This window comes from Prionailurus bengalensis, chromosome E1 (genome assembly GCF_016509475.1).
Source record: "Prionailurus bengalensis isolate Pbe53 chromosome E1, Fcat_Pben_1.1_paternal_pri, whole genome shotgun sequence".
In the NCBI taxonomy this organism is placed as follows: Eukaryota; Metazoa; Chordata; class Mammalia; order Carnivora; family Felidae; genus Prionailurus; species Prionailurus bengalensis.
In genome coordinates this window covers 155150-171857 of record NC_057347.1, presented here as the reverse complement: position 1 = coordinate 171857, position 16708 = coordinate 155150, and the positions used below count along the sequence as shown (strand labels likewise).

Genomic DNA, 16708 nt, shown 5'->3' with positions numbered 1-16708 from the left:
TTTCGATACTGACTTGTACACTCACTAATAAAAACACAGAGACCGCTCACCCCAGGAAAGATTCTAGCCGCCACCCCCATAGAGGTGGTGACTTAGCTCAGGGATCGGCGGGAGCAGCCGCGTCCACTGTTGGCCTCCGTTCTGCCTCAGCACGTTTGGAGGCTGTACCTCAGTTTATCTGTGTTTGTTTGGTCTTTGTTACTCAAGCTGTCCTGTCACAGCAGGAAATAGCAAAGGAGAGGGGCTGCTTCGGAGCAGCGGGAGTGTTAGTGCACAGCTCCCCTTCGGGCCTACATGCACGCAGGCGCGGGTCTGAAAGGGTGCTCCTGGGGAGGGCTCTTCACCATGTAGAGACTCACTTATGTTCGTGTGTGGTGTTTGTGGACCTGGACTCTGGTTGGGGGCCGGTGGGGGTGGGGCGTGTGCACGTACATTACGCGGACGTGTACTTTCATACACAGACACACACGCACATATGTATCGTAGAAAGTTTCACACCAAAAGTCGTTGTTCACACACTTTTTAGTCGTTAAGAGTGAGCATCAGTTACATGGGAGTTTTACGCATGTGAGCCACCTCCTTCTTTCAGATCAAGGAGGAAATGAGCCATTACGGTATTTCTCTAAATGAATTTCTCCATTTTATTTGTAACTTATTTTTTATAATTTTTTAGGTGCAGCAGAAGGAAAGTGGCTTAAAATACAAATCTTTTCTGGACTTCGCGGGTCTTGATTTGCAGATCTTCTGGAATTTTTACAGTAAATTAAAGCAAAAGTAGGTCAGAATTTGTTATAAGGTGATAATCATATAAACAAAACTGAAAACACTAAGTTTTGCATTCTAAATAGACCAGTTTTTCTTCCAAGATTTTTTGACTTCTCACAAGTTTGTTTATTTATTTTTTGAACATTTGTTTATTTTTGGGAGAACACAAGCGGTGGGGGGGGCGGGGGGACACACAGGATTCGAAGCAGGCTCTGGACTGTCAGCGCAGAGCCCGATGTGGGGCTTGAACTCATGTACCGTGAGATCATAACCTGAGCCAAAGTCGGACGCTTAACCAACTGAGCCACCCAGGCGCCCGACTTCTCACTAGTTTATATTCTCACTTGAAATATCGGTTATTGTTAAAGATAACACCTCCTGTTTCTATAACATATTTTGGGCAGTGTTTCTGCACACATTTTGACATCAGACCCTTATTCCGGCCCGGCGGGGTGAGCAGCTAGAGTATTGTGGGAGAACCGTCACTGTGCAGGGGAAGACGTGGGCTCCCGAGTGCCCACTTGCCCCACAGGGGCTGTGTTTTCAGCTGCTACCTGGTACAGCATTGATTCTGTTCTGCCTCTCTTTCTCCCGCCGGCACTGTTTTTACTGTGCCCCATGGGTCTGGGGAGGCCTTTGGAGACAGCTGTTGGCTTTGGAGGGTAAAAACAACCTCCCGTTTTGCTCTCTGATACTCTGTCTCTCTGTAGTCCGAGGGAAGAATGCATCTGTGCCCAAACCCTGCTTCTGCGCCTCCTGCAGAGCTGTTTCTCCGTGCTGCGGAGCGACGGGCCGGCCGCCTCTCAGGACGCAAAGGCTCCCCGGCAGAGCCCTGCAGGGGCGGGGGCTGCCAAGGAGCTCCACATGCACTTGTGTGACGGTAGGGAGTGTGCTCATCTTTAACGGGACCCTGTGCTGGCACAGCCTCCCACTATAGGAACAGGGTCCTGTGGTCATGCAGGCTCAGGAGAGGGATCACTGCTTTAGAAAAGGACCGTTTCCTCGGGTCCTATGTTGAGCTCAGGATTTATTCTCTGGTCGGTGGTTTCCTCCTGGTTTCTGACATATAGGGGTGTGACACTGAGAGTGATCACTGTCATACTATTCAGTCTTTAGTGAAGACACCGGCCTGAGGGAGAGTGATGACAAACTGAGGCTAAAACCCAGGTGGCCATGAGAAATTACTTTTAAGGCTTTGCCGAGTTGTGTCTCAAAAGGACCCGGAGATAATGAAAAAGAACCTGGTGCATGTAGTCTTTATTTGAGTTCGTGTAACGTCCTCACACTGCCTCGCCTGGGCAGAGGTGCTGAGCACACAGTGGGGAGCAGGGAGTTTACAGGCTGGTTAAAGCACACGTACGTGTTGTGAGTGAACAGAGGGACATGTTAGAGCTGATTCCTTGTTCATTTTCATCAGTGGTGGATAGGCTGGATGGAGACTCTGTGCCCATGGAAACATTAAAACAAGAAGTCAAGAACACCCTTCTTAATGGGGCTGCCATCTTCTTTCCCGATCGACAGACCCGACGGGACCACCTCTTTGCCATGATGGTGAGCATTCACTCAGACGTTCGGGTGAAATTGACTAGTCTTTGTTTCCTCTGAATACCTCCCAGTTTCAGTCTTCCAGGTGTGTGTTTAACACTCACTGTCTGCAGCGTTGTGTGTGGGACATGAACGTCTAAGGACAGAGCTCCGTCCTCAAGGTGGGGACGGCGGATAATTCCAGCTCTAGTGCCTGGCCTGTTGTGTTACAAAGAGGAAGGAGCCTAGTTCCTTCATCTTCCTGATTTGCTTACAACCAAGCATTCTTTTCAACAGTCTAACTTTTTATGATGGGAAAAATCTGAAACAAATACAGAACTAGACTAAATATAATACCTCCTACCCTGTATGTACCCATCACCTCGGTTCAACAGTTGTAAACTCGGGCTAATCTTGTTTCCTTTGTGATCCACCTTATCTGCTCTCCCTGCCCTTCCTCCAGTATTATTTCAAAGGAAATCCCTGACCCATTCGTCAATACTTCAGCTTATATCTGTGATGAAGTAGAATCTTCCCAGACCCCTTCTCCTTGTCACTCATACATTAGTAGTGGGGAGTGAAAAGTGCTTTTCATGTTGATAAAAGTTATGTTACCAAGTGGAATATCCTGTACAAAGATCCAGATTTTTAATTCTGAAGGTGGTATTTCTGTGTGAAAATGAGTAGGAGTCATGAAAAAAAAGATGTGAATGATGATGTGAGACAGAACAGAAATTTCTCTAAGCCCCACCAAAGACCCAAAGACCTCTAGGTCAGGAAACTCCAGGGTTTCCAGTATTCCAGAGATGGTAAAATACAGGGAGACATGAATAAAGACTATGTAAGAAAGCAGAATTATAGGCTAATCTTACTTGTAAACAAAGTTAGAAAAATCCTAGCAAAGTGTTAGTGAATCAGTCCTATAAAATATCAACAAAACCCTGACTGAGTTGGATTTACCCTAGGAATGGAAGGGTGGTTTTAACGTTACAAAATTAATAAATGAAATCAGAGGAAAAAGTTATATCAGCAAGTACAGAAAACACCTTTAAAAAAGATTAAATTCTGATGATGATGAAAACCACAAAAGCGTTAGCAAACTCAAAACAGAAAGGAGCTCCCTCAGTCTGGGGGAGGGTGTATATCCCAAACCTTTCATACATGATAGGCTGAATGGTGGGTCACTGGAGGCATCCCTTTCAGAATGAGGAGCAGGACAAGGATGCTTACTGGTCACTGCTTCTCTGTGATGTCGCATTAGAGGGCCTGGCCAGTGTGGCAGGACAAGGGAAAAAAATTTTAAACTACCATAGTAATTGGAAAGAATAAAACAAATAATTACTTACAGGTGATATGGTTGTAGGTTATTTTTTACTGTCTGTGAGGACAAGCACCTGCTGGTGAAGTTACTGGTAGGAATTTAATGGGGGAAACCAGATACAGAATTTCAGAAAGCATTTCTCAACGCAGCAGTGAATTAGCAGGTGTAGTGAGGTGCTCTGTGGGCTGCAGGTAAAGACAGGAGGAACAGCAGAAGCATCACGTGTGGTCCCCGACACCAGAGGCCCGCCCTGCCACGAGGAAAAAGTGGCCGCACGTGCGTCACGTGTTTCGAGGAGAATCGTGTTGGGGCCAGGTGGTTGTGGATGGTTTCAGAGAGGAGGAAGGGTCTTTGGTTGTTTGCAGCTCTCTGCGGAATTCGCACATCACCTGGAGGATCCGTGTTCATGCCGAGTCGTAGCCTCTGACGGCATCCGCCGGCCTGACCTGCTGGACTGTGGCGGGACTGTGTCCTGCTTGATTCCTAGAAGCATTTGCCAGGCAGCTGTGCAGTGATGGTTTTTGCTAGCTTGTGTCCCACACGTCAAAATAGAGGACATATGGCCTCTTGAATGACATTGCTGTCCGTTAGCAGAGGAGCTCTGTCACTTTCCCTCTGCCCGCCCCTTCTGACAGCACTGGCTGAGGGCTCTGTGTTCCCTCCTCATGCTCATGGATTGAACAGCGTCTCTTGTCTCTCCCACCCTCCTTTGCCCGGCTGCACCCTCCGTCTTAAATCCTCTGGAAATCCCCTTCAGTGCCTCACATAATGGTAGACGTTGAGTACGTTCACGGAATGAAGAAAGTGCCCCTAAAGTAGCCCAGCAGCCCCATCAGCAGATGTGATTCCTGGAACTGTCACTGTAGCCTGTCTGGCTTGTATAGAGAGAGCTTAGATCCTGGTAAAAACAAACAGAAGATTCACAAGAGATGCACTGTGTCCCTGCCTTTCCTCTTACAGTGTTGTGCCCAGGGATGGAAAATGTATCTTCCTAAACATTTGAATCAAGATGTCCTGCAGGAGAGCTTGAAAATGTTAACTTTAGCAGTGGACAAAAGCCAACCTGCCATCTTTCGTTTACACAGGTGGTCTTGCTCCCGCCGAGCACCAGGCCACTCTCAGTTGGGTGCCGTGAAGTGTATGCCCCACACCTGCAAACCGTGGGCAGTGGCACTTCCTGGTGCTCCAGTCTCTGGAATGTTGTGGAACAGGTTCCCCGACTGTCCGCTCTCTGGTCTTCCAGATGAGGGTCACCGGGCAGGTTGTCTGACTGTGCGCTCTCTTTTTTTTTCTAGAAGAATGTCACCGAGCAAGAGCACAAGCAGTCTCTGCAGCTCACCTTCCGGTCACTGTGCACATATTTTAGGTATGTTTGCAATTCCTTTCAGTTGTCTGATGTTCCAAACGTTTGCCATTTTCTTTAGCCATCCCCTTACTCTGCTGAGCTGGGTTTCTAGAGTGAGACACCACAGGTCACGGGAGGGACAAAAACAGTGGTGGGATGATAATCTTGTGAACAGCTTACTCCACGTCTCCTTCCTTGTGAGACTGTTTAGAACAGAACCCACTGAGGCTCTCTCTAAGCACTTCAGTTTCTAAGTGATTTTTGAAGACAGAAACAAGCCAAAGGAGTTTGGGGTCCTGTGGTCAAGTCTGAGAAGCCAGCAGCACAGAATGGTGGTTGAGCAAAGGAAGTGTGGGGAGGGCAGGACCTGGGCTTGGGCTGCGCTCCCGGAGGCGTGGGCTCTCGAAGGAGGGAGGGAGCTAATGGCCACAGCTCCTGCCTGCAAGTCAAGTCACGTCTGCTGTGGACGGCAAACGTGTGTTCAGATTCGAGTGTCAGGTGGTGGAAGAATCTGGGAGGCCATGTGGGGACATTTGAAGACACAGATGTTTGGCTGTGGTTGTCCGGTTGGCCGTCGTGAGATTAGCTGTATTTCCTGCTGGTCATCAAGGTGATTTACTCATCAGATTTACTTCTCAGAATCTCTTCTAAGGACATGAGGATTTTCGGGCCTGTGCTTCTTAAGGACGTGGGGATAGACCGTGGCACAGGCCCAGCTGGGACGGGGCCCTTTTTCTGACCCAGACTGCTCACGTCCCATAGAACTGACACTGAAATCTTGCTTGGTTTCTTTTTATTTTTTTATTTTTATTTTTTTTTAATTTTTTTTTTTTTTCAACGTTTATTTATTTTTGGGACAGAGAGAGACAGAGCATGAATGGGGGAGGGGCAGAGAGAGAGGGAGACACAGAATCGGAAACAGGCTCCAGGCTCCGAGCCATCAGCCCAGAGCCTGACGCGGGGCTCGAACTCACGGACCGCGAGATCGTGACCTGGCTGAAGTCGGACGCTTAACCGACTGCGCCACCCAGGCGCCCCGCTTGGTTTCTTTTTAGAAACTTGTAAGACAAATGCCTGAAAATGCCCTTTCTGAAACAAGGTGTCGTGACCGATTTGTGTCCTTTCAGTGATAAGGATCCAGGTGGCCTTCTGCTCTTGCCCGAGAAGGGTGACGTGGCCAGCATGAACAGCAGTGACGTGCTGGCGGTCATGAGCGTCCTCCTGTCCGTCGCTGCTCGAGAGGTAACTAGTGGCCGCTGTGCTTCCTTCCTCCGTGCCAGGAGGTGCCGATGGTCCAGTGATCGTGGTGCCGCCTCCATCAGCCTCAAGTCACAGTGTGCACGTGGCCTGTCCCTGTGGCCGTTATAGATGCGCACAAACGTTGGCCAGCCTGCCTTGGCTCCTGATCACCTGCCAGGGAGGGACCCTTGCCTGTCCCCTGGTCGTCAGCAAGCAGAACATGTGGGGAAAAGTCGTTAAGACTTTCTCTGAGAAAGAGGAAGGGGTTTGGCGGTGTCCCCTCTGGTGCACTTCCGAGAGCCCAGCGCTTCGTGTGTAACTGTGGTGTGGGTTCTGTGGAACTTTAGCTTTTTTTTTTTTTCCCCCTTTAGTTTAAGATTACTTAGCCAACTCATAGGCTAATTAAGTCCGAAAAAGTAGACTCTTTTTCCTCTGCTAATGATATTTTTAAATTTTTACTTTATTTTTTTTAACACAAAGGATTCTGTTTTTCAACATGTAGTCTGTGTGTCCACTTGGTCAGCTTCACCTGGTGAATTTGATCAGAAATTTGGGTTTCTAGGCCCCACTGCAGGCTCCTGGTTTAGAGCCTCTCGGGACAGGCTTCAGGATCTGCATTAGACGAGGCACCGCTGGGACTCTGACGGGACCGACCCCTGTGACTGGGGGACTGAGAATTGCTCTCTGGACTAGACATGGACCAGGGCAGCTGTGGCCATGGGACAGGCAAACCGCATCCTTGGGACATTTAATGACGGCGACGTCACGATAACTTGTTTTTTGTGGCTGAACTTTAGTGTCTTTGAGTCTCCTACGTGTTTTTTTGTTGCTGCTTTCCTGTTTCCGTGTTGCTGCCTGAGCCACACTTTCATTCATTCCCGGCTGCTTTGCTCTTAGGGAGAGAGCTTGGGCTGTGCTGGGTTGTCACTTGCCAGGGTCGCCCTGCGGCAGGCCACTGTGCTGACCTAGGATTACTTGGAGTCCAGGGATGTTGGTCTCCCGCAGCGATGCCCATGTTCTTTACGGCAACGTGCTGACCGCCCAAGCCTTACCTGTTCTCGGTCAGCACTCTGCCCGTGGTGTCACGTGAATGTTCCGTTTGGCTGCTTTCTGCCTTCTATCTCATTTCCAGACTCTTTGGCCCCTCTCTTGAGTCTCCCTTAAAGGTCCCCACCTGCTGCTCGTCCGTGTTTGCTGTGTCTGTTAGCCTCCCTCGTGCTCATCTCTCTTTCTTTCCACCACATCCACATTCGTGCGTGTGCTAAAGGCCACTGACGAGATGGGCAGAGGCTGGTATTTGAAGAAGAGAACGATCATGGATAGACTTAGAACATGCTGACTTTGTGGCTCCGGCAGGACTTGAGGTGGCAAGAGCTCCTGGACACTCAGGAGCTGAGTCAGTGCTGAAAATTCCGTAGCCGTTGACCAAGAGCTGAGAGCCCAAGCCGTGACTGCGGTGCCCGCCTGCCCCCCACCCTCACCCCGCCCACCTGTGGGCGTCTTGAGGAGCATTTCACTAGAAAGGCAGCCAGGAGAGGAGGAAGGAGTGTCAGGAAGAGATCCTGGGAGACAGAAGCCCAGGGAAGAGGGAGTTTCAAGGATAGTGGTCAGGAGAGCCACTGACGTTAAGGTTGAGTGATAAGGTTTTGTTCCCTAGGTGGTGGCTGATGCCTCCTGGGGAAAGGCAACTTTGGAAAACGGAGCTCACCTACAAAAGAGGACCTACCGACAGGCAGTTTAAAGACCACCTGTCCATTTTAAGAACTAAACAGTCCGGGTAGTTTTGAAATCTCCTTGCCCACCCACATGCCTGTCCATGGCTCACCATCCTCCTTCCTCGCCAGGCAACCACCCTTCTGAAGTTTATATTGATCATTTCCTGGGTTTTCTTTCTAGCTTTTCAAACACAGCAGCTTTGTTTTACCTGGCGTCAGCCATTAACGGAGTCACATGGCGTACGCACAGTCTTCTGGGACATGCTGTTTTCCCTCAACGGCGTTTTTGAGACTCGGCTGTGATTTATTTATCCATTTTCCTTTGCAGGGGTAATCGGGTTGTGTCCATATTGGGGCAGTAACACGGAAATTGTGAAAGGAACACATCTTGGGGTTCTTTTGCACATGAATTTATCCCTAGAGGTGATAAATCCCTAGGGTCTCTCTCTTCAGAGAGCCTCTGGAGAATAAAGTTGCTGGCTAGAGGGCAGTGGAGGGTGAGGAATTATTTTTAAGGTGGGAGAGGTGTGGGTGAAGGGTCAGGGAAGGAGCCAGAGGGAAAGGGGGTTTGCAGATGTCAGAGAGAAGAGGTGACTGGTGGAATGAGTCTTGTAAGGGGCTGAGGGGAGGGCACATGCAGTGAAAACCACCTGGAAAGCCGGAGGGCGAGAGAGGACCTTTCATAATGCCGTTTTTCGTGCTTAGTTTCGAAAAGCTGAAAGCTCTTTCTTAGCTCTTCCCCATTTCCCTAGAATTTTTTGCCAGTGCTTCCTGGTCTCCCAGAACGCCCATGCCTGTGTTCTGTGAAGACCTGGCTGTAAACATTGTATCTGTTTCCTCCCTCCTAGTGTGAGCTGTTGGTGCTCAGTGGGGCCCAAGGGGAGGCCGGCTCTGTGCTCTTCTCCCTGTTCTGGGCGGTCCAAGGCAGCCTGCTGTCCTGGTGCTACCTGCAGCTGAAGAGCACGCACTCCGGAGCCCGAGAGCTCGCCGCGGACCTCCTCGACCAGTGTGAGTGTCGGTGCTGGACACGCGAAGCCATGGGAAGAGAGAGTGTCTGGGTTTTGACTGTCCTCTTTAGTGCCTCACGCATGGAGTACGCGTATGGTTTTCTCTTCTTTGTTACTGGTTATATCTGTCTCTGGGTTGTTTTTTTCTTCTTAAAATAGAACTCTATGGCATGTCTTTTGGCCCAGAATTTTCTGCTGAATGTGATAGTATGCCTAAGTGGGTTAAAAAAAAAATTTTTTTTTAATGTTTATTCATTTTTGAGAGAGACAGAGACAGAGCATGAATGGTGGGGGAAGGGGGGTGTGGAGGGCAGAGAGAGAGGGAGACACAGAATCTGAAGTAGGCTCCAGCTCCAAGATGTCAGCACAGAGCCGGACGCAGGACTCGAACCCATGAACTGCGAGATCATGACCTGAGCTAAATTCGGATGCTCAACCGAGTGAGCCACCCAGGCGCCCTGCCTAAGTGTTTTTTGTTGTGGGATCAGATCATTTCGCAGCCTAAACATTGCTCCTGGATGTGCAGCACTCTTCAATTGAGTCTGTCATGTCCATTTTAATCAAGTTACCCAAAAAAGAAAATCCTGAATTTTTAAAATCTAAGGTATATGTGAGCCCTGCTGTGGTCTCTGCAGATACCGAAAATCCTCATACTCATGTTCTGTAAACTCACAGAGAATTAATTACGTGACCGCCAACAGGTTCTGAGAACCGCGGGTGTGGAAAATTCGGCTCTCTTACATTTGGTCTCAGCATTGTGACAAAACTGCTGATGGAGTAGAGTCCTGGGGCCACCGAGCAAAGGGAGAGGCCGCCTGGCGGCCGGGTCGGTCAGCCAGTAACCCTTCACTCACACAGGTGCTGTCTCCACCTTGTCAAAAAGTAGTAAAGACAAAAAAAAAAATTAACCCACTTTATTTTTATTTTATTTTATTTTTTTAATTTTTTTTTCAACGTTTATTTATTTTTTTTGGGACAGAGAGAGACAGAGCATGAACGGGGGAGGGGCAGAGAGAGAGGGAGACACAGAATCGGAAACAGGCTCCAGGCTCCAAGCCATCAGCCCAGAGCCCGACGCGGGGCTCGAACTCACGGACCGCGAGATCGTGACCTGGCTGAAGTCGGACGCTTAACTGACTGCGCCACCCAGGCGCCCCAAAATTAACCCACTTTAAAAGTGATCTTTCTTGAGATTTGCACTGCTTTTCTTTCCCAGAGGGAAACATAGTGGTCTCGTGGTCTTTCTGACGTGGAATCCCCCTACAGCGTCTGTGACCCTCTCCAACTCTGTCCTTGAAGACGACCAAGCAAGTGACGTTTCTACCGTGTATAATATTAATTACTGTCTCTATGTTTTGGTAGATGTGGCACAGTTTCTGGCGAGCTTGAGAGTGATTTTGGAATCCCTTTTGTCACAGTATAGTGGAAAGACCCTTGTAGAGAAATTGTGTAATTCCGTGTTTTCGATGGCATCTCGTCAACTGGTAAGACACGGTGACGGCCTATGTGAAGCAGGAGGGGTCGGTGGCCCGCAGCCCTGGGCAGAGTCTGAGGCAGGCGCCCAGTGCTTTGTTACTCTTCCTTTTAGGTCATCTTTCTCCTGGACTTCTGCACTCTGGACATTTCGCACTGTGTGCTCCTGAGAGAGTTCAGCACGCTCCCAGAACTGTTGAAGCAGCTGTGCAGTGACCCTGAAGGAGGGCCAAATACGGTAATTCGAGTGGGCATTTGAGCCCCTCCGCGTCCCCTCTTGAGAGTGATATGATGCTGCTGGACGAAACCTACATCATGCACATCTACATGAACAGACTGCCTCTGGGAGAACCCCGCCCCGAGTTCTCTCGCTGGTTTGCTAACAAGGATAAAGGGTGGCCCCAGTTGGTCTGGCCCGATCAGCGTCCGAAAGGAAGCTATATGTAGGTTAATTTCCTTTCCTAGCACATGAACTTACATAAAAGCCGTGTAAGTAAAAACCAGATTGAAGTCTAGAAGAGAGAACGTATGTCGAAAGGCAAATTCGAAGGTTGGGTATTTAAAAGAATTTTCTCCCTCCTTAACCTTACAGGACACAAAGATTTTTCACTATCTTCTTTGGGTCTCAAAACAACTCTGTGGAAATAGAAAGGGCATGTATCATAAAGCCTACTTTCAAGGTGAAAAGGCAAAGACGAAAACACAGGGAGGGAGAAGAGGAGATGAGCTCAGGTTTGCCAAGGTCCCAAATTCGGTGGTTTTTTTCCCACTGGAAATTCAAGTGGATAGTGAGTGGTCTCCAGGAAACAGCTCTGCCCCAGCCAGAAAACCGAAGCTAATCACGGAAGCACTGTAGTGCCCTAAAAACCACTGCTCAGGGGGAGACGCGTGGTGACCGGGGTGCACAGAGGGAACATCGGGATACCTTGAGTCCGTGCGGCAGTTTGTGTCGGCTGTCCAGGCCCCCTGCCCGGGTGCTGACGCGGAAGCCCCGTTGCCTGCGTGTCTGGACACGAAGTGATGGACGCTCTCTTGCTTGCTTGTTCGTTTGTGCAGCTCGATGTGGAGCCTTGGCCACAGGAGCGTCCGGTGGTGTTACACACGTGGACGAAGGAGTCTGCACACAACTATGAGAACAACTGCCACGAGGTGTCCGTCTTTGTTAGCCCGGGCGCAACCTGTTTTGAGGTGGAATTTGATGAGCGGTGTGAGACTGAGAAGCGGTAAGACGCTCATGCTTCCCCCTAGTGGAAACGCTTAACGTGAGCGAGGGCAGGTAACAGCGATTCTGCCTTCACAGGTACGATTATCTGGAATTTACCGACGCTAGAGGTGGAAAGACACGCTATGACACCAAAGTCGGCACTGACAAGTGGCCCAAGGTGAGTGGTGCTCCCAGGAGGAGGTGGCGTGTGCACTTCTGCACCGAGCCTCCGCCGTTGGCAGCCCGTGGGGGGAAGGGCGGCTGGGTGTTGAAGGGAAGTGTCGGTCACGCTCTGGTAAAAGGGAGGGCTGGTGTCAGAGTTCACAAACGACAGCCGGTCGTCTGTTTTGTAGATAAAGGTATCTCGGAACGTGGCCTTGCCCCCGTTGGTTCGCGTGTCGTTTCTAGCTGCTTTGGTGCTGCAGTGTAGAGTTGAGTGGTCGCAGCAGAGACCACACGGCCCCAGAGGTCTAATAATTTACTGTCTGGCTCTTCACAGGAAACTTGCCAATCCCTGGTGTGTGTCACATTGTCCAGTGTGAACGGGGAGTTGGGATCCTCAGCGTGCAAGGGCCAGTGGGTCCCGGAAGGCCCGGAGCATGTGGGGAGAGCCAGGAGGGCCCCACCGCGGTGGGGCCCGCACGACCTCTGGCGCGGGGTTTCCTCTCCGCTGTCGGTGGTCTTGGCAGGGTGCGGAGGGACGCACAAGCACCGTTTCTGGCCGAGATGGGCGTCTGGGGTTTAGAGAGCCTCACTAGGTGCAGGGGCGAATTTTCCGTTCCAGTCGTTGCGTTGTACGTTTCTCCTTCATCACCTCGGTGGGCGTGGCAAGACAGAATGGCGAGAATACAGACTGGCTTTGGATTTAGATTTTTCAGTCTTGGAGAACGTGCCTGGTACTGAAGTGGCGCTTTCTCGTGGCTTCTGTGTTTCTCTCTAGAAAGTGACCTTTAAGGCCGGCCCGCGGCTCCAGTTCCTCTTTCACTCTGACAGCAGTAACAATGAGTGGGGCTACAAGTTCACAGTCACGGCCTACGGTCTGCCCGACGTGGCCGTGTCGTGGGCGTCAGATTTACAACTGCTTGTTTCCCGGCTGCTGGGACGCCTCGCTGCCCAGTGCATGGCGCTCAAGTCTACGCACAGTGAGTCCGTGGGGGAGGGCCAGGTGGTGCCCTGTCACAGGGCCCTCTAGACCAAACCGGAGTGAACCCAGTGCCCACTGGGTGTTATTTCCGTAGTTTCTTGACGTGGACTTTGGAGCCTGTCACAGAGGGCACATGGGGCACGGGGCTGGTGTTCAGCAGCATTGCTGTTGTTTTTTTCGTTCTTGTTAGTGAAATCTGGAAGCCAGAAATAGAATAAGCTCTATATCCTTTAACCACATGAGTGTTTTTGTTAAATATGAGAATGTGGATTTTGCTGTAAGGTGATTTTTCGGCTTAGTTATTAAATGCATCTAAGAAACAATAATTGTAGAATAAAACTTCCTCATGTATTTCATTTCTATTTCACTTTTTGAGGCTTTCCGATTGTAAAAGTAGAATGTCATAGAAATTGCATAATGGGAAAATCAAGGAGAAAAGCCATTCCTAGTGGGGAAAAGTATTAACATTTTAATATATCTCCACCCAGTCTTTTTTTACATCTGCTCATAAGCACACAAGGGTGCGTATTTAATTCTCATTTGTTTTGCAAACCAAAGCTTACACCTTGTGAGCATTTCCCGTGTCACTGAACACCTGTGCCCGGTCTCCAGCAACGCCCCAGAGCTGAGGCTGTGGCACAGGATGGGTTCACGGTGGGGAGGGGTGTTTATCAAGTGCCGCAGTCATGTCGCGGTAACTGCGTGGATCCCTTGCCCATCTTCGAGCGCCCAGTGGTTAAAATCTCCTTTTGGGCAGGTGACAGACTCTCGGTGTCGCCGGGAGAACAGAGCTCTCACGAGCCTTCTTCTCTTTCCAGAGTTAGGGGGCCACGTGGCCGTGCCCCCGGCAAAAATGGCGGCGGTCCTGAACTCCCCGCTGTGGAAACCGGTCTTCCGGCATCAGCTGTGTCTGGAGCTGGGATTAGCAGCCAGCTGGCCCACTAGCCCGCGCCAGGATAGTAAGGAGGTATTTACTGTCCTGGCGTCTTTCTACCTGCAGTGGAGTCCGCTCGCTCACCGTCGCCGCTTTGAATCACGAACGCCTGTGTTTGCGTCCCCCCCACTCCCCCACCCCCCGCCAGCTGTTAGCCCCTGGAAGGCAGGGTCCACCCCTGGTTCACCTGGTGTCCACACTGCACGCTCGGTGGGTGGTGGGTGTTCTTGACACGGCGAGGGAGTGACCCCAGCCGGGTGGCGTAGGTGCTCAGGAAGGCTCTCTGCACGGAGCTGCTGAACCGGCCCGTTGAGTCCGCCGCTGGTGCCCACTGAGTCAGACGGAGTGAACGATTCGTGTTGCACTCTTGTCCGTGAACAGCGGCGCTCGTGGTATTTCGTCAACTAAACAAGTTTGCCTCTCGCCCCCCTTCCGTCGCCCTGCCCTCTGTCCCTGCACTACCTCTTGTCCCTCCCTCCCCCAAGTCACTCGGAGGTTAGCGGAGGGTCCAGGGCCTCTCCCCCGCCATCCTCTCTCTGTAGATGTGGCTTTTTAGCTGCGGCATCATCTTACCGTCCCTTGTCATCCCATTGCCGAGCACCAGTAGTGGCTCCCAGTGCCCACAGGGTGAAGTCCGAGCTCCTCGGTATGGCGGTCGAGGCTCTATCCCATCTCCTTTCCCCTCGCCACTCTGCCCTTTTCACCCCCACCCACCGCCCAGCCCCGGGTGAGACTTCAGGCCAGGTCAGTCTCGCCGCTGACTCTTAACTCCGGCTCAGTCTTCAGGGTCCGGCCCAAAGCCCACTCCCGCCCAGAGGCTCTTCTTCGTGACATCAGCCGCCCTGGGGGCTCTGCCCGGTGGGCTCTGAGCATTGGGCATCCCTCCCTGGCATTTGGTGCTCGATAACCTTTTGCTCTGTGGTGGCGCTGGGGTTCACGCCCTCACCGTCTACCTACGTTTGCCCTGGTTTTCAACCCGTGTACCTGTGTGGTTTCCCCAGAGCACCCCGTGTTTTGTCCTTCTCCTCCGGCCCGGCAGGTGCTTGCCGAACCGTACCCCTCGAACGGCTGCGCTCACTGGGACCCATTGTTGTTGTTGTTCCAGGTCACGTGCATCCCCGAGGATCCCTGCCGCCGTCTCCTTCTTGAGTTTGTACAGGCAGACCCTGCCCAGAGCTGCTGTGGGCCACTGTCAGAACTGTGCAAGGGACTCATACAGGCATGTAGAAAACAGGCCCCAAAGACAGATAGAGTTGCTGGTTCCACTATTGATCAAGCTGTGAACGCCACCTTTGCTGCTCTGGTGTGTCGTACTCCAGACTTATATGAGAAGCTGCAGAAATATGGTAACTTATACTACAGGGAATATTTCTCATCCGAAGGCCAGTTGCTAAGTTTTAAGAAAGCCTATCTTAAGTGAAAATTTTAAAATATTTTCAAATATGAACGTGTTTCTACCACCGTAGACTTCATCTCATTAAGTCCTACTCGTCAAGAGATTCATGACCAGTTTATAGTCAGTGGATTGTCGTGCGTCTCCTAATCGACAGGTCACTTCTTTCTCCACAAATCTCACGGAAAACTGCCAGCAAGTTTAATGGGAGGAAACCCTGACTTGGGTTTAGTCTCAGGCAAAACTGTAAACTGGGGGCCGGTGGCTCTGACCTTCCAAGAGGTGCCAGTTACGCCCGGACCCGTTGAGGTCATTCAGTGTGCTGATAATCAGGGACGGGGGCGGAGGTGTCTGCTCGCACCTGCACACAGAGCTCCTGTAGCGTCGGCCCTGCTCAGCCTCCTCTGTGGGCAGCACGCTCCTTGCCGCCGCGTGCACCTGTGTCCACTGTGCGTGCAGCCTGCGGCCTCATAATAATCTCCCTCCTCATCGTCTTTCAAGGGAAGAACATCTCACACTCTCCCTAAAGACGACATGGGGTGTCCCCGAGCACTTCCGTGGCGCAGATGAAACGAGTGGGGGTGGGTGGTTTCTCCCATCTGAGCAGGTCATTGACGGCTGCTGTTACCGCGATCGCCACGAGGGTCACCGCTGCCCCTTTTGCCCTGTTCATTGGAGCTCACTTTGCAGAGTTTATTTCCTGATTTCTAAAACATCTCCATTAATCCCTCCTCCTTCAATTCTTAACTATTTCCTTTAAGAAGCTGCTCAAGTAAACAAAATCTACACGGAGGCACGAGTGATTTATGAAAACAGCCATCCCATGGAAGAGTGTATCTCTGCTAGGGGGTGGCGATGTGTCCTGTCAGGTCTTGAAGCAAAAATCCAGTGTATGTTTTCACAATCAAATTATAGTAAGAGAGCTGGACCGTCTCAGTAGATGGACAAAAGCCTTGTGAGTTAACAGCTAGGAAGCAGGAACACCTGGCTGGTTTTGTCGGTAGAGCCTGCGACTCTTGACATCGAGGTCGTGAGTTCAAGCCCCACGTTGGGAGTGGGGTCTACTTAAAGTAACAATTAAAAAAATAACCAACAAACCCTGAGAAACAAAATTTTTGGCTGGTTGCCAGTTCCCTAGCTCTTTTTCAGATTGTGTTCAGATATCACATATCTTATTTCAGGAGAGAAACACACAGTCTGATGTGGGAACTTGAAACACTTTGCCGAATATAGGCTGTTCCCAGGATACCTGCCACTCGGGCTTTGGAGGCACCGTTGGAGGCCCTCACTTCCTCAGGGCTGTTCACAGGTCCTGTGGGATGGGCTACTTTAAGGGTGGCCCTTGTCTAGATCATTTGGTCACCTTTGTGTAAAAGTTGGTCAACTTTTCGCACTAGAAATATATGGCAGGAGTCTTTCACCTAGACGGTAAACTACGTGAGGGCAGGGTCCAGGTCTGCGTTCGTCAGCATTGTGTCCCCAGGGCCTGGTATAGAGCCCGGCACATCCTGCATGTTCAGAAAATTGTCCTCACATCATATGTCCGCTTGCCAGAAAGCATCATGCTGTTCTGACACATTCTCCTTGGGTTTTTACAAGACAAGAAAGAAGCAGGGCTCATAGGTCTTTCTTTTAAACAAACAA

At 50.7% G+C, this 16708-nt stretch overlaps 1 protein-coding gene across 4 annotated transcripts in view; it reads left to right on the top strand.

Annotated features, from left to right (window-relative positions):
- ZZEF1 (zinc finger ZZ-type and EF-hand domain containing 1) overlaps nt 1–16708 on the top strand; it is a 110340-nt gene that overhangs the window by 39770 nt on the left and 53862 nt on the right. For 2 of the 4 annotated variants that reach the window (XM_043582702.1, XM_043582704.1), the window contains exons 14-26: nt 674–774; nt 1476–1645; nt 2183–2316; nt 4909–4976; nt 6083–6197; nt 8758–8917; nt 10279–10400; nt 10505–10627; nt 11446–11612; nt 11690–11771; nt 12534–12735; nt 13556–13704; nt 14777–15017. In XM_043582702.1, the coding sequence (XP_043438637.1) occupies nt 674–774; nt 1476–1645; nt 2183–2316; nt 4909–4976; nt 6083–6197; nt 8758–8917; nt 10279–10400; nt 10505–10627; nt 11446–11612; nt 11690–11771; nt 12534–12735; nt 13556–13704; nt 14777–15017 (1834 nt within the window). Of the gene's footprint in view, nt 1–673; nt 775–1475; nt 1646–2182; nt 2317–4905; nt 4977–6082; nt 6198–8757; nt 8918–10278; nt 10401–10504; nt 10628–11445; nt 11613–11689; nt 11772–12533; nt 12736–13555; nt 13705–14776; nt 15018–16708 lie in introns of all 4 variants that reach the window. The other 2 variants (XM_043582701.1, XM_043582703.1) reach the window with 1 other exon arrangement.